Source organism: Mobula hypostoma (genome assembly GCF_963921235.1).
Source record: "Mobula hypostoma chromosome Y unlocalized genomic scaffold, sMobHyp1.1 SUPER_Y_unloc_1, whole genome shotgun sequence".
In the NCBI taxonomy this organism is placed as follows: Eukaryota; Metazoa; Chordata; class Chondrichthyes; order Myliobatiformes; family Myliobatidae; genus Mobula; species Mobula hypostoma.
The window spans coordinates 308,434-336,427 of NW_026948171.1; the positions used below are offsets into that span (position 1 = coordinate 308,434).

The following is a 27,994-nucleotide window of genomic DNA, read 5'->3' on the forward strand; positions in this document are numbered from 1 at the left end:
CCCCAGAGCTCAATTCTGGCAACTGCTTTGTCCTCCAAACAGTCAGGTTGCAGTAAGCTTGTGGAATGGCACCATCAGAAGCGCCCAAATGATCTACAGCTCAATCCTGCTCTTGCCTTCCCTCTGCCTTCACTATGATGGAAAATTGGCTCATGGCTTTCACTCCCAAGGCAGGAACACTCTTCCAGTCTCTGTCCCTGTCCAGCTCTTTATATGCACCTTGGGACAAAGCATCAGCATCAATGTTCCTACTCCTGGCTGCTACTTCGGTCTGAAATCATAAGCAAACAGCACCACCAACCACGATGGCCTGTGGCATCCAGTTTCACTGAGGTCAGGATATGTTAGGGGGTTGTTGTCCATCCTCACCTCAAACTTGGCATCATAGTCACTTAGCTTTTCCACCACAGCCCAGTTCAATGTCATGAACTCCAACTTGCCTGTGAGGTAGTTTCGGTCACAGCGTGACAGACTCCGGCTGACAAATTCCACAGGTTTCAGCCCTGTGTCCTGATTCTGATGTAGAACATCCCCTAAGCTGTCTCTGTAAACAGTACATATGGTAACTGAGGGTCTGTAAAAGCCAGCACAGGCACTTCCATCAGCAGCTCCTTCAGTGACTGAAAGGCCTCTTCATATTTCGCATCCCAACTCACTCTAAAGGGCTCTGATGGGCTAAGATAATCTTTACCATCCTCTCCTTTCATTCTCACTTTCTTCCCCAAGGGAGGGCAAAGGCTCAGAAGCTGATTCAAAGGGTGTTTCACTTTAGAGTGGTCCTTCACAAACATGCGATAGTACCAGGCAGTTTCACTGCCATTATGTCATGTTAGCCTAAATTAGAACAAAGTCTGCTTGCTATTTTGTCAAACCTTTGCTCAGCCTCTGCAGCATCCATGACAATGTACTGTCGCTTTACTGAACAATAGTTTAACACAGACTTAAACACACAACCCACTGGATTAATGCTCAGGGCAATCACACAGCATCCAACAAAATCGATCCCGGATGATACCCCCACAATGAAACACCCTGGTTTCCATGACCGTGTAAGGACATTACACATGTTAGTGCATTAGAAACCTTGGTTAATACTTAACCACACTGCATAATAGATGCTCAATCACCATTAGAGTGTTTACTTATCTGGGTCTGTACTGTGGTGAGATTGCAATGTGGAAATAATGATTGATATATCGAGCTACTACAACGAAATACCAGCTGAAAACAGAATGACAACCTATTCATCTCATGGTTACTTGATGGAACAGCTATAAAATTTCAAATAAAAAGCCATTCTTTGTGAAGATGTGATGATGTAAAGAAATGACAAATTATCAAGATACAAAGAGCAAAGGTAAATGTCTGTTACAAAGCCTATTGACACTATCAGAATGAGTTTCAGAAGCATAATTAATCAGCCATTAAGGAATAGTGGAGCAAACTCAATGAGCCAAATGGTCTAATTATGCTCCTTGGTCTTATGGTCTTGTGGATTGGACATCATGTCTTAAGAGGATAGGTTGTGTGAGCTAGCCCTTTTATCCTTGGAGAGGAGGAGCTGATAAGCCCATAGGAGGAATTCTATGTTGTATTGATCTAATTTTTTCCCATTTTTTTGGCCATACCATTGTCATAAAACTAATTACTACTACAAGGTAATCCACTTTTCCACCTCATCAAAGTGAAGGCTGTCCAGTAGTTCCCTAGACTACACTGCCACCACAGAGGTCTCATCACTTATGAAGTGTTAGTAGTATCATACAATTTACATTTTAACTTATGTCATAAATGCATACTTACGCTAAATGTCAATCTTCTGGAATATATTTTATTATTTGTTAATTTATTTGTGGTAATATTAACTTGTGTTGTGTGTGTTATATGAAATGTGTTGCTTCATTTATTACATGTATAACTATAAACTTGAACTTGATCTGTTGGCTCATTATCTCCAGCACCTTGGCTTTCATCCTCACCTTAGGTGCTGACTGTATGGATTCCCCCCATTCTTTCTATAAATGTGCAAGTTCCTTCTGCCTCCTCCAGTTCCTTCCCTTACACTAAAGATGTGTGTATTGATAGTTTAATGGTTACTATCAATTACTCTAGTGGCAGGAGAGTGGTAGAATCTGGGGCATTTGGTGAATTTGTTTATTACTGTCATATGTACCGAGATATAGACAAATAGTACAAGGGAAAATCAACTGATTATAGCGATTCAGATCGACGGGTTTACTATACACTGTCAGGATAGATCTATTGAGTGTCTCAAAAGCAGAGGTGGACATGTATGCATCATGATCAACTCTTCCTGGTGCACAAATGTATCAGTGCTGTCTCAGTTCTGCTCGCCAGATCTGGAATATCTTACAGTTAAGTGCTGTCCATTTTACCTACCACAGGAGATATCTGGGATCATTATAGTATCAGTATTCAATAAGTCAATAAGACAAAGGAGCAGAAGTCGGCCATTCGGCCCATCGAGTCTGCTCTGCCATTTTATCATGAGCTGATCCATTCTCCCATTTAGCCCTACTCCCCCGCCTTCTCACCATAACCTTTGATGCCCTGGCTACTCAGATACCTATCAATCTCCACCTTAAATACACCCAATGACTTGGCCTCCACTGCTGCCCGTGGCAACAAATTCCATAGATTCACCACCCTCTGACTAAAAAAATTTCTTCGCATTTCTGTTCTGAATGGGCGCCCTTCAATCCTTAATTCATGCCCTCGCGTACTAGACTCCCTCATCATGGGAAACAATTTTGCCACATCCACTCTGTCCATGCCTTTCAACATTCGAAATGTTTCTATGAGGTCTCCCCTCATTCTTCTAAACTCCATTGATTCTATTGATTAAACTATTCACTCTACCTCAGGCCAATGTCAATCAGGCTTTAGCTGAACTGGGCAATGGGATCAGCATGCATGAAAGAGCATACCCTAATGCCTTCACCATCGTTTTGGGAGATTTTAACCAGACCAGTCCGAAAAAAATTACTAAACAATTACCATTAACAGAACACTTGCAATACCAGAGGAAACAACACACTGGACCATTGCTACACCACCATCAAGAGTGACTGCCGTGCTGTTCCACACCCTCACTTCAGGAAATCTGATCATCTGGCTGTACTTCTACTCCCTGACTATAGGCAGAGACTGAAGACTGCAGCACCAGTAGTGAGGACCCAGAAGGTTTGGACAAGGGAAGCACAGAAGCGCCTAGAGGATTGGTTTGAATCAGTGGACTGGACTGTATTTAGGGATTCATCTTCGAACCTGGATGAGTGTGTGACTACAAAGACTTACTGTACATTCCCAAACCAAGAGCTGTAGATGAACCAGGAGGTACTTCGTCCACTGAAGGCTAGATGGGTGGCATTCAATTCTGACAACGCAGGCCTGTACCAGAAAACTAGATATGATTTGTGGAGTGCAAACATGAGGAAGACTGAAGATGCTGGAATTTCAAGGAACATACATAAAAGTTGCTGGTGAACGCAGCAGGTCAGGCAACATCTCTAGGAAGAGGTATAGTCGACGTTTCGGGCCGAGACCCTTCGTCAGGACTAACTGAAGGAAGAGCTAGTAAGAGATTTGCAAGTGGGAGGGGGAGGGGGAGATCCAAAATGATAGTAGAAGGTAGGAGGGGGAGGGATGGAGCCAAGAGCTGGACAAGTGATTGGCAAAAGGGATATGAGAGGATCATAGGACAGGAGGCCCAGGGAGAAGGAAAAGTGGGAGGGGGGAATCCCAGAGGATGGGCAAGGGGTATAGCAAGAGGGACAGAGGGAGAAAAAAAAATATGATTAAGTTTAAGGATGTTGGGGAGGTTAAGAAATGGTCCCTGGATTCTAGTAAATAACGGGTTAAAAATTAAGTGCCAACTTATGAGTGTCAGTGAACAAATTCTGTGGCCTTCACTTAGGAAGTTGCATGTAGCTGGCTTAAGATTGATGGCTGACAGATGTCTCTTGAAGGCTATATGAGGGCAGGATTCACATACACTCCATGTCTTACGGTTCCACACCACTGATTTAAAGTTCCCTCTCTTGTTTGGAGGGGAACTGACAAGGCCATCTGTCTGTTATTAAGTTAGGGCCTATCAAAAGTAATGACTGATAAAGAGTGCACAGTATATCCATTTGTAATTAAATTATAGATTTGTAGACTCTCTTATCTAATTAACTGAGTTTGCTCTAACTGACTTGGTGCGAATATTATGGTAACTGAGTGTTCTTTGTCTGTTAGTCCTATAAATTGTAGCGTTTTCTGCCTGTCAATTCAGAAGCTGCTTGAGCTGCCAGAGAGAGAGAAAGAATTTCTGTCTCTTTTTGATGTTCGGCTTTGAGGTTCTCATCGACTGAGCTCCAACAATAAACTAGTGAAAAGGTTAAAGTAAAGACTTGTGTGTGGTGTGATTATCTAGCCCAGCAAAATTCAAATTTACATTATATATATATAATAAATAAATAACGGATGGGGTACGAAGGGCAGGTGGGGCACTAACGGAAGTTAGAGAAGTCGATGTTCATGCCATAAGGTTGGAGGCTACGCAGACGGAATATAAGGTGTTGTTCCTCTAACCTGAGTGTGGATTCATCTTTACAGTAGAGGAGGCCGCAGACGTATCAGAATGGGAATAGGACGCTCAGTCCGCCAGAGAAAGCAGGATCTCCCAGTGGCCACACATTTTAAATCCACGTCCCATTCCCCTTCTGATATGACTATCCATGGCCTCCTCTACTGTCAAGATGAAGCCACATTCAGGTTGGAGGAACAATACCTTATATTCTATCTGGGTAGCCTCCAACCTGATGGCATGAACATTGACTTCTCTAACTTCTGTTAATGCCCCACTTCCCCTTCGTACCCCATAATATATATATCTATATTTTTTTCTCTCTCTTTTTCTCCCTCTGTCCCTCTCACTATACTCCTTGTCCATCCTCTACCCTCCTCCCCCTTTCTTTCTCCCTAGGTCTCCTGTCCCATGATCCTTTCACATCCCCTTTGCCAATCAACTGTCCAGCTCGTAGCTCTATCCCTCCCCATCCTGCCCTCTCCTATCATTTCGGATCTCCCCCTCCCCCCCCCCCCCACTTTCAAATCTCTTACTAGCTCTTCTTTCAGTTAATTCTGACAAAGGATCTCGGCCCGAAATGTTGACTGTACCTCTTCCTAGAGATGCTGCCTGGCCTGCTGCGTTCACCAGCAACTTTTATGTGTGTTGCTATGATTTGTGGAGGGCTATTTCAAGGGTGAAGAGACAATTTCGAACCAGGCTGGAGGTGACATTGGATGTATGACAACTGTGGCAGGATTTTCAAGACATTACTGTACGTTCTACAAAGCCAAACCTAATGGCAGTGATGCTTCACTATCAAATGAATTCAATAACTTCTATGCACACTTTGAAAGGGAGAATATAACTACAGCTGTGAAGATCCTTGCTGCACCTGATCACCCTGTGATCTCTGTCTCAGAGGCCGATGTTAGGCTGTCTTTAAAGGGGGTGAACCCTCACAAAGCGGAAGGCCTCAAGAGAGTACTTGGTAAGGATCTGAAAACTTGTGCCAACCAACCGATGGAGTATTCAAAGATATTTTCATCCTCTCACTTGTTTCAAAAAGGCAACAATTATACCAGTGCCTAAGCAGAATAAAGTGAGCTGCCTTAATGACTATAGCCTGGTAGCACTCACATCTACAGTGATGAATGCTTTCAGAGGTTGGTTAGACTAGACTGAACCTCTGCCTCAGCAAGGACCTGGATCCATTGCAATTTGCCTGTTGTCAGAATAGGTCAACGGCAGACACAATCTCAGTGGCTCTCCACACAGCTTTAGACCACCTGGACAGCACAAACACCTGTGTCAGGATACTGTTCATCGACTATAACTCAGCATTTAATACCATCATTCCCACAATCACTATTGAGAACTTGCAGAACCTGGGCCTCTGTACCTCCCTCTGCAGTTGGATCCTTGACTTCCTAACCAGAAGACCACAGTCTGTGCGGATTGGCGATAACATATCCTCCTCGCTGATGATCAACACTGGCGCACCTCAGGGGTGTGTGCTTAGCCCACTGCTCTACTCTCTATATACACGACTGTGTGGATAGGCATAGCTCAAATACCATCTATAAATTTGATGACAATACAACCACTGTTGGTAGAATCTCAGGTGGTGACGAGAGGGCGTACAGGTGTGAGATATGCCAACTAGTGGAATGGTGCCACAGTAACAACCTGGCACTCAACGTCAGTAAGACGAAAGAGCTGATTGTGGACTTCAAGAAGGTTAAGACGAAGAAACACATAGCAATCCTCATAGAGGGCTCAGAAGTGGAGAGAGTGAGCAGCTTCAAGTTCCTAGGTGTCAAGATCTCTGAGAATCTAACCTGGTCCCAATATATCGATGCAGTTATACAGAAGGCAAGACAGTAGCTATATTTCATTAGGAGTTTGAAAAGATTTGGCATGTCAACAAATGCACTCAAAATCTTCTATAGTTGTTGTGGAGAACATTCTGACAAGCTGCATCACTGTATGGAGGGGGGAGCTACTGCACGGGACCGAAAGAAGCTGCAGAAGGTTGTAAATCTAGTCAGCTCCATCTTGGGTACCAGCCTACAAAGTATCCAGGACATCTTCAGGGAGCAGTGTCTCAAAAAGGCAGCGTCTACTATTAACAACCTCCAGCACCCAGGGCATGCCCTTTTCTCACTGTTACCATCAGGTAGGAGGTACAGAAGCCTGAAGGCACACACTCAGCGATTCAGGAACAACTTCTTCCCCTCTGCCATCCAATTCCCAAACGGACATGGAACCCGTGAACACTACCTCACTTTTTTAATATATATTATTTGTTTTTGCATGATTTTTAATCTACTCAATGTAAGTATACTGTAATTGATTGATTGATTTTTCTTCCACATTTTGTATAGCATTGAACTGCCGCTGTTAACAAATTTCATGACATGCCAGTGACAGTAAACCTGATTCTGATTCAACAAAACAATGCAGAATAAATTGATACAGCTCCAGAGAAAGTGTACTGCAAAAGCCGTAATGAAATAAACTCTGAGGTCTAGAGTCTATCTTATTCTATTAGCAGACTGTTCTTTGAACAGCAGGACAGAAGTTGTCCTTTCTGCTGCAGGCATTCTGAATGATCTGCTGCAGTGGGAGAGTGTTGGAGAGTGAGTACACCGATGGAAATGTGGTGAGAATAAATCCAGATTATTGCAAATGGCTGCTTGATGATCATTACAGACTCAATAGGCTCAATGGCCTGATTCCATGTTGCCTGCATGACAAGATCAATAGATGTCTGTCCTTAAACGTCTTGTATTGCTGTCAATTCCACAATTTGTGCTTCTCTAAGCACAATAAAAGGCTTTCTTCCCACACTTAACAATTTTAGGTGCAATAAATAAAATGATGTGTTTTTATTTTATATTGCTATTTTTAATAATTACATTTTTCAAAAGAAGTCTGCCGTTAAGTACATTTCAGTTTTCTTAGATAACACAAAGCTGTTACAGTCAGCGACCACTTTATTAGGTACACTGCTCTTCAATGCAACTATCTAATCAGCCAATCATGTGGCAGCAACTCAATGTATAAAAACATGCAGACATAATCAAGAGGTTCAGTTGTTGTTCAGACTGAACATCAGAATGGGGAAGGACCATGGAATGACTGTTTCAGATGGGGTTGTTGATCTCCTGGAATTTTCACACACAACGGTGCAAAAAACAAAAATAAAATCCAGTGAGCATCAGTTCTGTGGTGAAAAAGACTTATTAACGACAGATGTCGGAGGAGACTGGTCAGATTGGTTCAAGCTGACAGGAAGGCAACAATAATTCCAACAACCAATTGTAACAACAGTGGTGTGCAGAAGAACATCTCTGAATAGAAAACACATCGATCCTTGAAGTGTATGGGCTTCTGCAGCAGAAAACCATACTGAGTTCCACTCCTGCATCAAATAAACGGACCAATACGTTACATATTAGACAAGGTGCTACTGTGTTACATAAGGGAGCTGAGGGGACAAATATGCAGTTAAAAATGTTAATCATCATACCTTTTCTTTTCCACTAGCTTCTCTCGATACTGTTGAACCCTATGGAAAAAAATAACAGTAAGTTATTGCCATTGTCTTTTTAGATGGAAATTGAAATTATACTCTCCTGGGAATCCTTCTATTATAACCAAACTAAAGAGGAGAGAGATAAGACCTATTAGAGTAAGCTCTCATTTAGCTGGTATTTAGGTATCCAAAATTCTAATGCAATTGGGAATATATAATGCAATTCCATTAAAAATTATAAAGAATTTTAATATGTTCCAATGTGGTTTTGTTCACATACTGTCTTCCTCTCAGTTACAGTACAGATTGGACTATAAAACACAAAAAATCGCTGGAGGAACACAGTAGGTTAGGCAGCATCAAATTTTGATGAAGTGTCTCAGCCTGGAACATTGACTATTTATTCCTCTCAATGGATGCTGCCTAACCTGCTGAGTGGCTCCAGCATTTTCTGTGTGTGTCACTCTGGATTTCCAGAAATATAACTGTTGTCTTTATAGCTGCATCTGATAAATTTTTAAGGGAACTGGGGGTTCTTGGATTCCTGTAAATAATGGGTAAGGTTGAGTCTGTGTATTCTGGTTTGAGAATGGCTGCAGTTTGAGCAGCTGTTGTCTCCCGACTTTTCACATCTTTTGGTTTTGTGTTTAAATTTCAACTTTGGGTTAAGTACCGACTATGTCTGTAACTGTGTTACATTTGAATAATGTTTCACAACTGCTTCTTTGGAGCAAGATAAGGATTAAAACTCACACAGACCCACAAAAGATATCTCCTAGTTTTCATACATTTTGGTTTCGACAAAAGGTGGAGATAAGGCAGGGCATTTCTTACACTCCTTTCCTAATTTCGGTAGAGTCTCTTATCTAAGTTATTAGGTTCTGCTCTATTTGAGTAGCCGGAATGTCTGTTGATCTGACTGTTCTTTTGTTTTGAGATATTAAAGGTTCAATCTGTCCTGCCAACATGCAAATGCTGAGTGTCCGGACAAGGACATGCAGGATGTGAGAATTAATTATACTCTGTTCTCTGTTGACCTCTGTCTGATGTGATTAAGTAATTTTTGTTGGACAAAGCAGGAGACAGAGAATTAAAGTGTGGACAGAAAGCATTGTAGATCATAGCTGCAAGCATATTGACGAAATCCCCAAAAGACTAAATTTAATGGTCACACTGAAATACACGAATTACAAGAATGAAAGGGTCCATCACCACTGGCTGAACAATGCCAGACTAGGCATCAGTCTCAAAACATCAGGCAGCTATTTAGGTTTGACATAAGGAGAAATTTCTTCTAATGAAGGGCTTCGGCTTGAAACGTCATCTGTTTGTTCCTCTCCATTGATGCTGCTGACCTGTTAAGTTCTTCTGGCATTTTGTTTGTCTTACTCTGGATTTCTAGCATCTGAAACGTCTTCAGTCAAGTTTCAAAATTTTAGAATTCTTTTCCACAAAAGGAACAACTTTTCAACTGCTGAAGTTACACAATGTAAAGGATGTAAAGGAGGATATATTTTTTGACCAGCATGAGAGGTCATCTGTTGGTGAAAAAGCGCAAGGTTTAAAAATAGCTTTTTCTCTCAGCAGGCAGCAATCAGCTTGGGGAAAATAAAAAGAAAGGAGGTGTAAGAGCAGAGGCTAATATTAGAGTGGTCTGATTTTGGTTCAACGGGCATGGGGAAGAACAGGCTTCGACAAGTACAGGCAGAGGTTCTAAATAAGAAAGAAAGTTTGTACTAAGTATTTTTTCTATGTTAGTACATATCTAGAGCACTGAAAATGGATCCAGAGTTAGTGTAATGTCCTTGTGTGAGATATGGGAACTCCGGGAGACCTCCAGTCTCCCTGAGAACTACATCTGCACAAAGTGCATTGAGCAGCATCTCCTGGAGTTGCAACTTGATGACCTTTGGTTCATACAGGAGAATGTGGAGTGATAGATAGGAGCTACAAGGAGGTAATCACCCTTAAGTTGCAGAAAACAGATCCCTGGGTGATTGTCAGGAGAGTGAAAGGGAATAGACAGAAAGTGCAGAGTACCCCCGTGGTCATTCCACTTAATAATAAATATACCACTTTGGATACTGTTGGGAGGAACAAACAGTCAGGGGATGTCTCTACACTGAGTTTGTCTCTGTGGCTCAGAGGGAAGCAGGGAGAACCGGAGTTCAATAGTGTTAGGGAATTCCATAGTTAGAAGAGCAGATACGGAATTCTGTGGATGAAACAGAGACAGGTATATGTATGTTGCCGGGGTCAGGGATTTCTCTGATTGGGTCCATAACATTCTAAAGGTGGAGGGTGAACACCTAGAAGTCTTGGTCCATATTGGCACCAATATATAGATAGGAAAAGGGAGGAAGTCCTGACTAGAGAATATGGGGGTTTAGGCAGAAAGCTTAAAAAACAGGACTTCCAGGATAGTAATCCCTGGACTGCTGCTTGTGGCAGTGACAGTAAGAATAGATGATTGGGCAGATACATGTGTGGTTGAAGAGGTGGTGCAGTTCTACTGGTAGAATATTAAATCAAATCCTTAGAAAGAGGTGATATAGGATAGGAAAATGTAGAGTACTTGTGGATAAAGATAAGAAACTGCAAGAGTACAAAGACCTTGATGATATATACAGGGCTCTGAACAGTAGCCAGGATAAAGGATACAAACTACAACAGAAGATGGAAAAGGCATGTCATGTAAGATTTCAATACATAGGTGGAATGGGAAAACCAGGTTGATGCATTGAGGAGGTATTAGTAATAATCTTTCAAAAATCTCTTGATCCTGGAATGGTTCCTAAGGAAAAGGATTTTGCAAACATCACACTTTAAAAAGGGAGTGAGGCAGAATAAAATATATTACAGACCAATTAGCTCCACTTCAGTCATTGGGAAGATGTCGGAATCCATTATTAAGGATGAGACCTCAGGGAACTTGGAGGCACATGACAAAATAGGCCAAAATCAGCTTAGTTTTCTAAAGGGACATTCTTTGAGTAAATAACACGTGGGATAAACAAAGGTGAATGTTATTTATTTGGATTTTCAGATGGATTTTGACAAGTTGCCACAAATGAGGTGCTTAACAAGATAAGAGGTCATGATATTATAAGAAAGATACTAAAATGGATGGAAGATTGGTTGACCAGCAGGAGGCAAGAAGTGGAAATAAAGGGGGCCTATTCTGGTTGGCTGCCACAGACAGCTGAGTACGCTAAGTCATTGGCTGATAAGTTCTTGATTAATCAAGACATCAAAGGTTACAGTCACAAGGGCAGGAAAATGGGGTTGAAATGGATAATAAATTGGCCATGATGAAACAGCGAAGAAGACTCAATGAGCCAATTGCTAATTCTGCTCCTAGGTCTTATGGTTTAAAAGATTTGTTGAGTGGGCAAAGAGAACAAAACAGAGATTCAGCTGCAACTTTACTGACTCAAGGGACCTTTTCTGTGCCTGCTCCTTAAATTGTTTGCAAATATCTGCTCCTCTAAATGTTTCCCAGAGGTCGGAAAGTTCTGAAAAAACAATGATTTTTATTTCATTTTACAACTGAAAAAGGGAGAAGTCCAATAACAAAGTACACAAAATTTGGTGTAATCCAACAATGTACTAAAACAATGAACAACATGAGTAAACTTTACAACATAGTACAACAGTAGGTTTTTTATTCTTTGACTCTGTCATGTCATTTAGGGCTGTTCTGGGTCTTAACTTCTTTTCCTCCTTTCCTTTTTTTACCAATTTATTTTTATAATTTATTGCAACTTTGTATTTCTATGGTATACTGCGGCTGCAAAAAAAAAATGTCACATAACATGTCAATGGTAATAAATCTGACTCTTGATTTACTATTTTCAATAGTCTTAACATCCTTAATAAAAACAAGTACAAATAAGCACATAGCAACATTAGAAATATACCAGGCCATTCAAACCTACTTCACTATTCAACAATTTTTGATTTCATTGCTACTTTCCTATACTAAACCCACATCTCTCAAGAGCCTTACAAAATCTACTGCTCTGTCTTGAATAAGAAACTGAGTCTCTACGGCCTTCTTGATCAGAGCATTCCAGATTCGTTCTGGGTTCCTTATCTAGGAAAGAATCTGCTGGTACTGGAGATGGACCAATGGAGGTTCATGACAATGATCCCAGGAATAAACAGGTGAATGCATGAGCAGTGCTTGGTGGCTCTTGTTCTGTACTTACATAGAAACATAGAAAATAGGTGCAGGAGTAGGCCATTCGGCCCTTCGAGCCTGCACCGCCATTTATTATGATCATGGCTGATCATCCAACTCAGAACCCTGCACCAGCCTTCCCTCCATACCCCCTGTTCCCCGTAGCCACAAGGGCCACATCTAACTCCCTCTTAAATATAGTCAATGAACTGGCCTCAACTGTTTCCTGTGGCAGAGAATTCCACAGATTCACCACTCTCTGTGTGAAGAAGTTTTTCCTAATCTCAGTCCTAAAAGGCTTCCTGCTGGAGTTTAGAAGAATAACGAGGTCTCTCATTGAAACCTATTGAGTATTGAAAGCCTAGATAAAGTGGACATGAACAGGATGTTTCAAATAGTGGAACAATCTAGGACCAGAGGACATGCCTTGGAATACAGGGACGTCCATTTAGAAGAGCTGAGGAGAAATTTCTTTAGCCAGAGAGTGGTGAATCTGTGGAATTCATTGCCCCAGATGGCTGTGGACACCAAGTTATAGAGCAATAGGTTCTTGATTAATAAGGCCTCTAAAGGTTATAGGAAGAAGACAGGAGAATGGTTTTGAGAGGAATAATAAATTAGCCATAATGAAATGGTAGAGAAGATTTGAAGGCCAAATAGTCTAATTCTGCTTTTATGCTTTATGGTCTTATCTGCCCTGAACGGCCAAATCGTTATTTTTGGATTGTACTTTATGGTTATAAACATCATAGTCAGCAAAATTTCTTTACATTTAACTTTCAAGCACCTTCAAGAAGTATATATGTTTTACTGAGATAATCTTACATTCTTCAGAACTCAAGTGTGTGATAGTTGGGGCGGCATGGTTGTGTAGCAGCGTACCGCTAGCGACACGGGTTCATTTCTACCACTGTCTATGGAATTTATGTGTTATTCTCATGACTTCATGGGTTTCCTCCAGGTACTCTCATGTCCTCTCACATTTTAAAGACATACAGATTAGTAGGTTAATAGGTCACAAGGATGTGACTGGGCACTGAGGCCTGGTTATACTGGAACAGCCTTTTACCATGTAATATCTCTAATTAAAAATAGAGTCTGCATAAATTCTCCTCATCCAACAAACCAGGAATGAATCTGGTGAACCGTCACTATGCTCCCTTCTTTGCAAGTGTAGCCTTCCTTAGATGGGCAGCACAGAATAAGACAGATCACTACTGCCTCATTTAATTGGGAAAGATATCAATACACTTATACTCAACTCCTCTTGCAATAAAGTAAAACATAGCAAATGCCTTCCGAATTGCTTGATAATATCATGTTTCTCTGAAGATGAATATTTTTCAATCTCCCACCATTTAGAAATCTTTATTTTTTCACAAAAGGTAGAATGCATTATGCTCCATTTACTATGTCTTTTTCTGTTGACTCACCTTGTCTTTAAACCCCTGAAGCCCATCTGTGTCATCTTTATTATCCTAACTGCTGCCTGACTTTATATCATTAGTAAACTCTGATATATTGCACATGAACTTCATTCATCTGAATCACTGACTGTGTTCCAGCATTGATTCTTGTCACTCCCAAGAGTCAGACCACAACCTGAAAATGAGCTGAAGCTTCAGCTATTCATTTCCCTCTGTAATGTTGTCTGATTCGCTGATTTCCTCCAGCACTTCTGTCTGTTGTTGATTATATCTCCTTGTTAATCAATCCAATCCTCAATCTACACAAGTTTATTATTCATAACACCTTGTACTCTAATCTAGATTAAAGGATAGTACATCAAAAACTGTCAGAATTGTGCATTCACCATTTTGTGAGTTACAACTTCAAATGACACTAATTTATAAATAAGTCTAAAAATTCATTATGGGTAAAGCAAGTTTACATGGAGCACTATCCCAGGAAATCAGCATCTATTATCAGCGACGCCCATATCCAGGACATTTTCTCTTCTCTCTGTTGCCATCAGGAAGAAGGTACAGTATCCTCAAGACCCACACCACCAAGTTCAAGAATAATTATTACTCCTCAATTATCAGGCTCTTGAAGCTGATGGAATAACATCAGCCCCAATCACTGAACTGTTTCTACACCTATGGACTCACTTTCAATGACTCAATCTTATTGCCCAGATCAGGTAACTGCTTAAGTACTAAAGCCATGTGCTGATCAAGTGGCAAGTGCTCACTGAGATCTTTAAACTCTCACTTCAGCAGTCTAAGATTTCCTCATGATTCAAGCAGGCTTCAATTATACCTAAGAAGAGTGTGGTAACCTGCTTCAATGATTATCATCCCTCATAGCACTTACATCTATCGTGATGAAGTGTTTGGAGAAGTTGGTAATGAAACATATCAACTCCTGCTTGAGAAGCGACTTGGACCCACAATTTGTTTACTGCAGCAACATGACCACATCTGATGACATCTCATTGGCTCTTCAGTCAAAGCAGGAACATCTGGGCATCAAAGATGCATACATCAGGATGCTCTTTATCGACCACAGCTCAGCATTCAATACCATCATTGAGCAAAACTAATCAATAAACTCCAAAACCCTGACCCCAATGCATCCTTGTGCGATTAGATTTCAATTTCCTTACTTGCAGACCCCAGTCAGTTCAGATTGGCAGCAACATCTCCTCCATAATCTCCCTCAGTACAAGTCTGTGTGCTTAGCCTGCTGCTCTATTCTCTGTACACATATGACTGTGTGGCTAAGCACAGCTGCAAAGCCATATTCAAGTTTGCTGACAATACCACTGTTGTAGGCTGAATCAAATGCACTAGCAAAGCAGCATATGGGGGGAAGGAAGAATGAAAATCTGGCTGAGTGGTACCACAGTAACAACCTCTTACTCAATGTCAGCAATGATCAAGGAGTTGATCGTTGGCTTTAAGAAGAGGAAACCAGAGGTCCATGCGTCAGTCCTCATCAGAGGTAGAGAGGGTCAGAAACTTCATATACCACAGTTATTATTCAGAGGACATCAAGGGTCCAGCACTAAATGCAGTTACAAAAAAAGCAAGGAGGTGCCTCTATTTCCCTTAAAAGCTAGAAAAGATTCAGCATGACTTGTAAAATTTTGACAAACTTCTTTAGATGTATAGTGGAAAGTATATTGTCTAGTTGTATCTCAGCCAGGTACAGAAACACTATTGCCCTTCAACAGAAAGTAGTGGATATGGCCTAGTCCATCACCCTTCCCATCTCTACATAGAAATACAGCACCATCATCAGGGATACCCAACACACAGCTAATGTTCTCTTCTTACTGTTGTTATCCAAGAAGGTACAGGGGCCTCATGATTCACACAGTTATTACCCCTCAGATTCAGGAACAATTATTACCCCTCAAACGTCAAGCTCTTGAACCAAAAAGAGTAACTTTACTTGCCCCATAATTGAAATGTTCTCACAGGCTGCTATCTCACTTTCAAGGATGCTTCATCCCATAGTCTTGATTATTTATTGCTTGTTTGTTTGTTTGTTTGTTGTTTATTTATTGTAATTGTTATTTCTTTCTTTTTGTTTGCACGTTGTTATCTTTGCACACTGGTTAAATGCCTAAGTTGGTGCAGTTTTTTATTGATTCTATTTGTTTATTATATTATGGATTTATTGAGTATGCCCATGGGAAATGAATTTCAGGGTTGTACATAGTGATACAAGTCCTGGGTATGACTCTAAACTGCAACCGGTGATGAGGCTCTGATTGGGGACTTCTGGATGAATACATGGCAAAAGGTGATTTAGGATATTGGGCAATATCAGAAAGAGTGCTCCTTGTTAGATTCAGAGAACAACCATTTGACTTAGCAATTATATGGGTATAAGCACCAACAACAGATGGAACAATTGAAGATATCGATAAATTCTATGAAGAGCTTGAACAAGTAAAGAATGGATACAAATCCCAAGATATTGTCATTGTCATGGGAGATCCAAATGCTAAAGTAGGACACGGTGCTGATGGAAATACCATAAGAAAATTTGGACTAGGAGAAAGAAATGAAAGAGGTGAGAAATGTGTAGAATGGTGTAAGATGAATAAGCAGGTCATTATGAATACCTACTCTAAAAACCATCCAAGACGCTTGTGGACCTGGAAAAGTCCAGGTGATAACACTAGAAATCAAATTTACTTTATTACTGTAAACCAAAGATTTAAAAACTCAGTGACTCAAAGCAAAATATGTCCAGGTGCAGACTGTAATAGTGACCATAACCCAGTAGTATGTCATGTAAAAGTAAAACTTAAAAAACTAATGAAGCAAAACAACAACAATACCTTGACTACTTGCAATTAGTTAAAGAAGAAAACTTAAGACAAAAATTTACAATTGAAGTAAGGAATAGATTTCAAAGTCTAGAAATAGAATCTGTTGAAGATGATAGCAATCAAGTAGAAATGAAATTTAACTCTCTAAAGCATGCCTTGGTAGAGTCAGCAAAGTCAGTGATTCCTAAAAAAGGAAAAAGCACAAAGAATAAACTCATGAAATCAAAAATCTAATGGAAGAACGGAGACGGAAGAAAGCAAATCCTATAGAATGTAAGTCCTTAGATTAAAAAGTTAAAAACTTATGTCAAAAAATCAAAGAGGAATGGTTAAACAAGGAATGTGAGCAACTAGAAAGAATCCCTATTACTGATCCAAAAAGGTTACATCAACAAATCAAGAATATCACCGGTAAAAAGCTCCTCTGTTCTTCAGGTGGATGTTTGAAAGTATAGGACGGTACCATTATCATGGAAAAAGATAAGATTATGAACAGATGGACTGAGTATATTCCGGAATTGTTTGAAGACGATCGAGACGAAAAACCAGAAATTAAGAAAAACATTGAAGGTCCAAGTATTTTAAAATCTGAAGTTCGTAATGCAATAAATAAGATGAAGAAAGCAAAGGCAGCAGGTCTGATGAATTAGTAATAGAACAAATTATTGCCCTTGAAGATTATGGAATTGAAAAAATTATTAATTTAATCAATGACATTTAGGAGACTGGAATAATACCAGAAGAGATTAAAAAAATCAGTATTTATCACTCTTCCTAAGAAACCTGGAGCAATAGAACGTGAATTACATAGGACCGTAAGTTTAATGGAGTCATATCACCAAGATACTTCTAAGAATTTTGATGACAAGAGCTAAAAGTAAGATACAAACTGAAATAGGCAAAGAACAAAGTGGTTTTGTGAAAGACAAAGGTACAAGAAGCGCAATATTGATGTTAAGGATACTATCAGAACGAGCTATTCAAGTGCAAACAGATTTGTTTGTTTTATCGACTACACAAAAGAATTTGAAAAAGTGAAGCACAATAAGTTATTTGAAATATTACAGAAAACTCTAGATCTAGATTTGAAAGACCTCCGCCTAATCAGAAATCTGTACTGGGAACAAACTGCCGCTGTAAGAATAGATGGAGAAGTGAGTCAGTTTACAAAAATCAAGAGAGGTGTTAGACAAGGTGTGTTTTCTCCCCTGATTTATTTAATGTGTACAGTGAAACAATATTACAAAAAATAAGAGACATCTTGGGAATCAAAGTTAGCAGTGAAAACATCAATCATTTCAGATATGCGGATGACACTGTGTTAATTGCAAGTACAGAGGAAGAACTACATAACTTAATTGATATAATTGTTAAAGGAAGTGCAAAAATGGGTCGATCTATCAATTGCAAAAGAACAGAATGTATGGTGATATCCAAAAAGAAGGAGAATCCTATCTTCAGGCTGAGAATAGATGGGAAGACATAAAAGAAGTACAGAACTTTTGCTACTTAGGAAGCTGGGTGACATCAGATGGCAGGTGCGACATGGACACCAAAAGAATAATAGGGATGGCAAAAGACACCTTTATGAGAATGAAAAGTATATTGACCAATACTAAACTATGACAACCCGCCTCAGAGTACTGAAATGTTACATTTATCCAGTTATGTTACATGGCTCAGAATGTTGGGCAATATCTAGTAACATGAGGAAACAAATTGAAGCAGCAGAGATGTGGTTTTTGAGGAGGATGAAAAGAATGTCATGGATGAAACGAATATCTAATGAGGATGTCATGAACAGAGCAGACACAAAAAGAATAATAATGCAGAAGATCATAAAAAGGCAACGTAACTTCATTGGACATGTGATTAGGAAAGAGGAGTTAGAATGCACGGTAATTATGGGAAAGATTGAAGGGAAGAAAGCAAGAGGAAGACAAAGACAAATGATGATGGAGACAGCAGTCAGAGAACTGGAAGTGATTATCAATGAACTGATCCACTTGACCCGAAACAGGAGTGTGTGGGCCATGGCAGTCAAAGCTCAAACTGGGCGTGGCATCTGATGATGATGATGACATGGTGATACATGTATATTTTGATAATAAATTTACTTTGAACTATAAGCTTAAAGACTTGAAATTTCCAACTGGTCTCAGCATGGTTACATCATAATTTTCTTAATGCTGATCATCTGATATGATATGCCTGTGTTGCTGTACCTCACCACTTGACTGTCCTGCGCAAACGAGTACTTGTACATATGACAATAAAGTTGATTTTGGCAGAAAATCTGAATAATAAAATTCTTCTCCAATTTTCTCTCCATATTTTAATTTAGGAACTTCAAATCTGACCTTTCTTGCATATCTTAATTGCCCCTAGACAAAATATTCAAGATTTAATACTTTCATACGCTCGGGCTCACGGAACCTCTCTGTTTCTCACTGTAGCTTTGAGGCACTCCTTAAAACTGCTTCCTTGGTTGGATCTAATATCTCCTATTTATCTCCCATGATGCGCCTTGTGACTTTTTCCTGTACTAGAGCACTATAACGGGGAAAAACACAGCTTGGGGTCTTATAGTATTGCTCACCTCATTTTATGTTGTATATCAAAAGATTTGGATGATGGAATTGATAGTTAATTTGCAGGCTGAATCACTGGTAAGGTGAATACAATGTTAGATCATCATGCCTTGAGAATTAAAAGCAAAATTTGGCCATTTGGCCCATTGAGTCTGCTCTGCCAATTCATCAGGACTGATCCATTTCCCTCCTAATCCCATTTTCCTGCCTTCTCCCATATCCTTTCATCCATTGACTAATCAAGAACCTATCAACCTTTGCCTCAAATGGACCCAGTAACCTGGCCTCCATAGCCATCTGTGGCAACAAATTCTACAGATTCACCACCCTATGGCTAAAGAACTTCTTCCTCAATTCTGTTCTGAATCAAAGTCCATCTATTTTGAGGCTGTGCCCTCCGGTACTATGAAACCACGTCCTTAATAATCAACTCCAACTCTTCATCTTCACAACCACAGAAGTCTGACTAACTGGCCCATAATTTCCTTTCTTTCGCTTCTCTCCCTTCTTGAAGAGTGGAATGACATTTGCAATCTTCCAGTCCTCTGGAATCATGCTAGAATCCACTGAATCTTGAAAGATCGTTACTAATGCCTCCACAAACTCTTCAGTTACGTCTTCACTCACCCCAGAACCCTGGGGTGTAATCCATCAGGTCCAGCTGATTTATCTACCTTAAGACCTTTCAGTTTCCCAAGCACAATCTTTCTAGTAATGACAACTACACTGACCTCTGTCCTCTGACATTCTCAAACTTCCAGCATAGTGTTAATACCTTCCACAATGAAACAGTTGGTCTGTCATTTCCTTGACCGCCATTACTACCTCTCCAGCATTGTTTACCAGCAGTCTGATATCTACCTCATCTCTCTTTTACTCATTATATACTTAAGAAAGCTTTTGGTATCATTTTTGATAATACTGGCTAGCTTATCTCTATATTTCACATTTTCTTGTTTTTTTAGTTGCCTTCTGCTGGTTTTTAAAAATGTCACGGTCTTCTAACTTTCTACTAATTGTTGCTCTATTACATGCCTTCTCTTTTGCTTATATGTTGGCTTTGAATTCCCTTGTCAGCCATGGTTGCGAAATCCTGACAAAAATACTTCCTTTTCCTATCTTGCGCCTTCTGAATTGCTCTCAGAAACTCCAACCATTGCTGCTCCAACATCCTCTGCCAGTCAAATTTGGCCAGCTCCTCTCTTATGTCTGTACAATTCCCCTTACTCCACTGTAATACTGATCCGTCTTATTATGATCACTCATCTTTACCTTAAGCTCTCTAATCATATCTGGTTCATTACACAACACACTTTTCAGAACTGCCTTTCCTCTAACTACCCTTTCCAAAAACTGCACCAAAAAGCTTTCTTGTAGGCATTCCACAAATTCTCTTGGGATTAAGCATCAAAGTAATTTTTGCAATGTACCTGCATATTGAAATCCCCCCATATATCATAGCATTGATTTTTTTGACATGCATTTTCTCTCTCCCATTGTCATTTGTAGAGCACATTCTGGCTATTTTTTGGAGGCTTATAAATAAATACAGTTTCTTAACTCTACCCAAAAGATATGCCACTGTTTATAAAGATTCCTTTTTTTTTAAACCACCAAAGCCATTCCTCTTCTTTTGCTTACCTTACTGCTCTTTTAAAAGACGGTGTATCCTTGGATATTAAGTTCCCAAGTACAATCATTTTGTCAGCCATGACTCAAGATACCCATAATGTCATACCTACCAAGTTTACAGGATTGTCTACCTTATTTCACATACTGCATGCATTCAAACATAATACCTTTGGTCACGTAACACAATGACAGAGATGGCTGCTTAGAACAGTGCTCCGAGCCGGTGGTATATAATTATCCTTTAAAAATTTGCTTTTACAGTCTTATTTTATCACTGTTGCAGCTCTGAAGTGTTACTGTCAGTGTAAGATGCCAAAACAACTTAAAACAAAGGCTTCCAGAGATATGAAGAGGCATTTCAGTGTTGGAGTAGAGGGGTAGGTAAATAGGGGTATAGACTAAGAAAAATGATTAGCTAGTGATCAATACTGTCGCTGGGACAAGTCAGGAAGACGCTTTACCCAGCAACAGATGATGTACTAGCCATTGTTCTCTAAAGATAGGCAAAGGTTCAAATAAGGAACTACCTGATCATGCAGTAGCATGATCATGGTATGGCTAAATATGGGAAGAATAGTGTAGGGGTTAGAACGTTTCAGAGAAAAGGGGAAGGTGTCCAAATGAGGAACTGATGGGCTAGCTTTGGCTTAAAATAATTATAACTAACTAACCAATGGTCATTTTACATCTAATTGTATTTTAGCATGTGATTGAAATTATTCTAATATTGTCTAAACTTGTAATCCTAAGATTTCCTGCTACATGATCAATGTTATAAATTGAGCAGAACTGTGTAATTCGGGGGCAGTGTCTGGACTGTCTCTTTGAGAGATCAGTTTGTAACTTCTCCCATAGTATGCTATTAATAAAAAGTAAAAGTCTGAGAAAGAATTGCGTGTGTTAGTGTATTTGTGGTACTGTTGTCTTTGCATCGAATCGATCCACTACAACATGAGGGCCCAGTACTCCGGGCGGATGGCCTCTGATCAAAATAGTCGAGGACCATCGTCTGAGGGAAACAACATGAGACGAGTCATGACTTGGCTGACATATATGCAGCATTGAAAAAAATCTCAGACGACCTGGTAGGCCTTGAAGATATACGCCCATCTATATCGTCTAGTGGAATCCAAGCTGTCATCACTGATAACTAGGCTTGCAGATGCCCAAAAGCCGGTTGACTATCTAGAAGAGGCGGATAAGGAATGAAAAGTCAACCCACTGGATACCAAAGCGGATATTGACCTACTAACATAAACTGGAGGACTTAGAGAACCGTAATCAGCGCAACGATCTTCGATTCATCGGCATTTCAGAGGGAAAAGAGGGGCAGGATATCATTGAGTTCATAGATAAACTAGTCTCGGAGCTTGTTGGCAGTCAGGAGGAAAAACTTGAAACAGAACGTGCACACAGACCACTGGAGATAGGCCTCAGCCTATCCTTGCAAGGTTCCTCAGATCAAAGGATCGAGATTTTGTGCTGCGAGCGGCGAGGCTCAAGGGAAAGATTTCCTGGGACAACAATCATGTTATGATCTTGCCAGACTTCTCAAGACCTATGCAAGTAAAATGAGGAAAGTTTAAAGAATGTAAGAAGATGTGAGCTTTGCACTGTTTTACCAAGCCAAGCTAAGAATAGAGATTTAAGGATGGTTTGAAGTTTTTTGAGTGCCCACGTAAAGCAAGAAAATTTATTGAGAAGATGGGGGAGTTTATCTATACTAGTTAAATTGAGCAAGGTGTGAGTCGGTTTGTGTTCGTTATTTTTTTAAATCTTGCCGGATTGTATTGTACTGAAGCTACCTTAATCTCACTAGGGCTGACATACTGTTAAATGTGATATATTGACTGTGAAATTGCACTGGCATTGGTTCTGAGCAGTTAAAACGGGTCTGGACGTTTCATGGTCTATAATCCTTTGTGGAAGGGGTGCTTGGCCATGTTCTGTGGCCACTGTTGCGCGCGGGAGACTTTTACGTGCCATTTTGTTACTTTTCAGTTTAAACGGGGGTTTATGAGTCAGTGTCAAAATATTGTAGTGTATTTGTTTTTCGTCCTAACTATGACTTCTCTTAATTCGGATAAAATATCTTTCTCCACATGGAATGTTAACAGTCTAGGGAATCCTATAAAAAGCAGAAGTGTAATGAATAAGCTTAAGAGACAAAAATGGATGTGGTATTTCTAAAGGGAGCACGTTTATCAGCAGAGGAATCAGTAAAGCTTCTGGGGGGTTTTACAGATCTCAACTAAGAGCAGGGGCATTATAATACTTATCAATAGGTGGCTGCAGTTTAGATGTGAGAAACAGATCAAAGATGAAGCAGGGAGAATTCTTATTATCTTGGCAGAAGTACAGAAGCAACATATTATTTTAGCAAACATATATGCACCTAATATAGAAGATGCAAGATTTTCTGTTGATCTTGAAAGAAAGTTACATTCTATTGGAGCTTATGATATCATACTTGGGGGAGATTTTAATTTGGTAATGGATCCAATCATTGACGATAGTAAGATGTTGTCATATAGAACCTCAAAACTCACTGTGATGGTGCAAAAATGTGTAAAGCCCTCGGGCTTGTGGATGTTTGGCTCCTAATGAATTCCAGTGGGAGGGATGACAGATTTTTTTCTGCAGTTCATGAAATATACAGAAGGATTGATTTCTTCCTTATATCCAAGTCACTTACTCAGTCTGTGTCTCAATGTGCAATTGGTACTATTATAATATCAGATCATGCTTGTGTTTGTCTAGAGACAATGCCTCAGTATAAGAGAATGCAGTCACATAGATGGAGATTTAATTCATCCTTGTTACAAGATTCAATATTAGGCAAGCTATGAGACAACAAATCAAGGAGTATTTAGAGATAAATACACCTACGGCCCCCTTGGCAGGGACTAACTGGGAAGCCCTAAAGGCAGTTTTGAGGGGATATACTATTCAACATACTTAAATAAAAAAATAGAATAATCAGAAAATTACAAACTTAGAAAATAAAAAAAATAACAATATTAAAGCAGCTGATGTCATCCAAAGATTTGAGAGAACTAACATTGCTGAAATATCAATACAATCTAACATTATCCCAGAAAGTAGAATTTTGGCTTTTCAGGGCAATACAAAGGCAATTTGAATCAAGGGAGAAAGCTGGCAAGCTTCTGGCAAGGTGTATAAAACAGAGAGAATCAATATCTATCATCCCAGCTATCAGATCAGCAACTGGTGATACTTTGATGACACCTAATGATATTAATGACACATTCCAAGAATTTTATAAGGACCTATATACATCAACCTCCAACTCTAGTGAGGAAGAAATTGATAAGGTTAATAAAATTGGAAGCACTACCATTGACTGCATATTGATCTGTATCTGCTTTTTACCCAGGCCAATTTCACTGGCCAAAGAAGGGTATACGATATTTAAGGATTAATTTTCCCCCTCAACTGAAGGACTTAGTAAAGGTAAATTTTGATCCATTATTGCAAAGAATTTCATGTGATGTAGACATCGTTGTATTTGTCAATGTTGGGAAAAGTAAATGCTTTGAAGATAAATAGCATTCCAAAGGTTAATTACCTGTTCCAATCATTACCAATTCAAATCCCTTTAACATATTTTGAGCAATTTGATAAAATAACTAAGGCTTTTATTTGAAATGGTAAACGTCCACGCTTAAACTTCTACAAATTACGATTGCCAGTTGAAAGGGGGTGTTTAGATTGCCAAAATTAATATATTATTACTATACCTTTGCTTTGAAACATTTAATAGTTTGGTCTCTCCCTCCGGAGAGAGCGCCTCCTTGGTATCATATTGAGTGTTTTGCTCTTCCTCCCATCTCTCCATTACAATGTTTGTCTATCAAGTTACCTCCTGAGGCAAGGTTTCATTCAATTATATTGTATATGCATTTGTTCTGGAATAAGATAGCTAGATTATTTAAATTTAATCTGTATTTGAATGAAGCCTCGAGTATCTGGATGAATCCAAAGTCGTGTATTGTTAAGTCCCCTTTCTTCTGGAGGGAATGGCAAGGGAATAATTAAATTGGGAGACCTTTACAATGATGACAGTTTAAAATCTTTTAATCAGTTAACCCAACAGTATGATATCTCTAGGTCACAATTTTGGAGATATCTTCAACTGTGTCATTTGCTACATACAACTTTTGGTTCTACACAGCAACACCCACAGGTTGCTACGATACTGTCCACTGTATTGGCTGCATATGGTAAAAGTCATGAAGCTTCAACTTACTATTCAGCTTTAACACAAATCTCCGGGGACAAATTTCTGCAGGGTCTTAAAATAGCATGGGAAAAAGACCTGAGTGTAACTCTTGACACAAAGGAGTGGGACAAGATCTGCAAAAATGTCAGAACAATGTCAAGAGACCTGAGGGTGAGCCTTATTCAGTTTAAGATTCTACACTATTTCAATTGGATTCCACTAAGTTTACATAGATTAGGGTTGGAAAACACCCTTGAATGCTGGCACTGAGAGGTGGATAAAAGGGACTCAGTACATGCTTTGGTCCTGTCCCAGAATTTAAGAATTTTGGATTACGATAAATAACTATATTGGTGAAGTTTTAGGTATTCAACTCCCTTTCTGCCCCAGACTTTTTGTCTTGGGAGAGATACTTGGGTTACTTAGGGATAAACATTCTCAAAATTGGATCCAGACAAGTATAATGGTAGGAAGATAAATTATGCTTAGAGGTTGGAGGAACTTGGGGGGGGGGGGGCATCATTTCAGGAGTGGGTCACAGAAATAGCCAAAGTGGCAGCTTTTGAACACATGTCTTACAAACAGTTTGATAGATTGGACATCTGTACACAAAAATGGGGCGAATATTTAGGTTTCCTGGGGGGGGGGAATAGTGGTGAATGTGTGGTGAAGCATATTGCTGAATGGCAGCCTTTTATGTTATTAGAGGTCTAAATAAACACACATTGTTATATTGATATTTATTTCTGCCATGTTTGTTTTTTATTTTATGGATAATTTTATGTTTTGTAAGCTATGTTTTATATAACTTCAATACTGACTCAAGGGTTTGGGGAAAAATTTGTAAAAGAATTCAATAAAATTAAAATCATAAAAAACATGACACCTACAGTCCTATATTTATCACCCTTTTCAATTTTGACCCCTTGTTACACTGTAATTCATCCCATTGATTGCAATTTTTGCCCCAACAGCTACTTGTCCTTCCTGACAGTTTCACAATATACTACCACTACTTGTACACCAACATCTGTATCCTCAAGCCTATCAGTCTAGTCTCCATCCTCCTGCCGAATTAGTTTAACCCCTCCACTACACCTACAGCTCTAGCAAACCTGCCTGCAAAGATATAGGTACCCTTCAGGTTCAGGTGTAGTCTGTCCCTTCCGTATAGGTCATACCCTCCGCAGCCCAGATCCCAATGAGCAAAAATTTTGAACCATGTCCTCTCTGCATCAGTTCCTCAACCATGCATTCATTTGCTAAATCATCCTTTATTGGCACTCAGTGATGCATGGCACAGGCAGCAATCCACGGATTGTACTCTGGAAGTCCCGCTTTTCAGCTTTTTACCTAGCTCTCCAAATTTTCTCTTCAGGACCTCCTCTCTTTTTCTTCCCATGTCATTGGTACCAAAATGTAGCAGGACATTTCGCTGCTCCCCCTTTAGAATGCTGGGGACATGATGCGAAATGTCCTTGACCCTTGGACCAGGGAGGCAACACACCATCTGGGTCTCTCTATTGTGTCCAAAGACTCTCCTACCTACTCCACTAACTATGGAAACTCCTATCACTACTGCATTCCTCCTCTGATTTCCTTTCAAGTCATAACACCAGAGAACCTGTCACTGCGGCCTCTGCTGTAGGTTCATGCCCTCAACATTATCAAAATGATATGCTTGTTATTGAGGGAAATGGCCACAGTTGTAGTCTGTACTGACTGCCTATTTTCCTTCCCTCCCCTGACAGTCATCTATTCATCTGCCTCTTGCAACCTCGGCTGAAACCCTTTGGCAGAACTGGAGAAAAAAAGCTGATGAGTAGATCTGAAAGGTGGGAGGGGGGAAGAGAGAAACACCAGGTGATAGGTGAAATGAGGAGGAGGGATGAAGCTGGGAAGGCCATTGATGAAAGCAAAAAGGGGGGCAGAGGCACATAGGGAGATGGCCAAGAAGATCACATGAGGGAGGGAAAAGAGTGAAGCGGGGGGGGGGGGGATGGCATTATTAGAAGTTTGAGAAATTGATGTCCATGCCATCAGGTTGGAGGCTCCCCAAATGGAATACCCAAAGGTGTTGTTTCTTCAACCTGTGTAGCCTTATCCTGACAGTGGAGAAGGCCTTGGATGGACATGTCGGAATGGGAATGGGAAGTTGGATTAAAATGGGATACCACTTGTTTGGCAGATGGAGTGTAGATAGCAAAGCAGTCTCCCAATCTACATCGGGTCTCACTGATATAGAGGTATATATCAGGAGCATCAAATACGGTATATGATCTTAAAAGACTCACAGGTGAAGTGTCACCTCACCTGGAAGGACTGCTCAGGGCCCTGAATGGTAGTGAGGGAGGAGGTGTAGGGGTGGGCGTGGCACGTGTTCCGTTAAGGATAAGTGCCAGGAGGGAGATCAGTGGGGAGGGACGAATGGACAAGGGAGTTGTGTAGGGAGCAGAAATTGGAGGGAGGAAACGCTTGCCTCAACTGCATCTCATCTATTTTACATATGTCTGCTCTTATCCCTTCCTCTTGCCACTCTACCAGGAATAGGGTTCCTCTCACCCACCAGCCTTCGTGTCCAGCACATAATTCTCCAAAACTTCCACCACCTTCAACTGGATCCCACCACACTTTCCCTCACACCCCCCCCCCACTTCCTGCTTTCTACAAGAAAATTTACCATTATTGCCATTGCCTCTTCCTCAACTGTTCCATATTCCAACAATTCTTCATTTTTTTTCCTAAATCCCCTTGTTGCTGCAATGGTTTAAAACCAATGATGCCTGATTGCTGATTCCATAACCTGAGGAAATATTCTTATACACATCTTGAAGGGTAAGTCTGGCACAGATTAATTGCACCAATGGTCTGCAGGATTTGTACTGGGTCCTTTATTGTTTGTCACCTAATTCAACGATCTTGATGATAATGTGGTTAATTGGA

At 40.1% G+C, this 27,994-nt stretch overlaps 1 protein-coding gene across 2 annotated transcripts in view; it reads right to left on the reverse strand.

Moving 5' to 3' along the window:
• Window positions 1–27,994, reverse strand: part of LOC134341419 (phosphatidylinositol 5-phosphate 4-kinase type-2 beta-like) — a 209,311-nt gene that overhangs the window by 49,564 nt on the left and 131,753 nt on the right. For both annotated transcript variants that reach the window (XM_063039280.1, XM_063039278.1), the window contains one exon: window positions 8,109–8,147. In XM_063039280.1, the coding sequence (XP_062895350.1) occupies window positions 8,109–8,147 (39 nt within the window). The remainder of the gene's footprint in view (window positions 1–8,108; window positions 8,148–27,994) is intronic.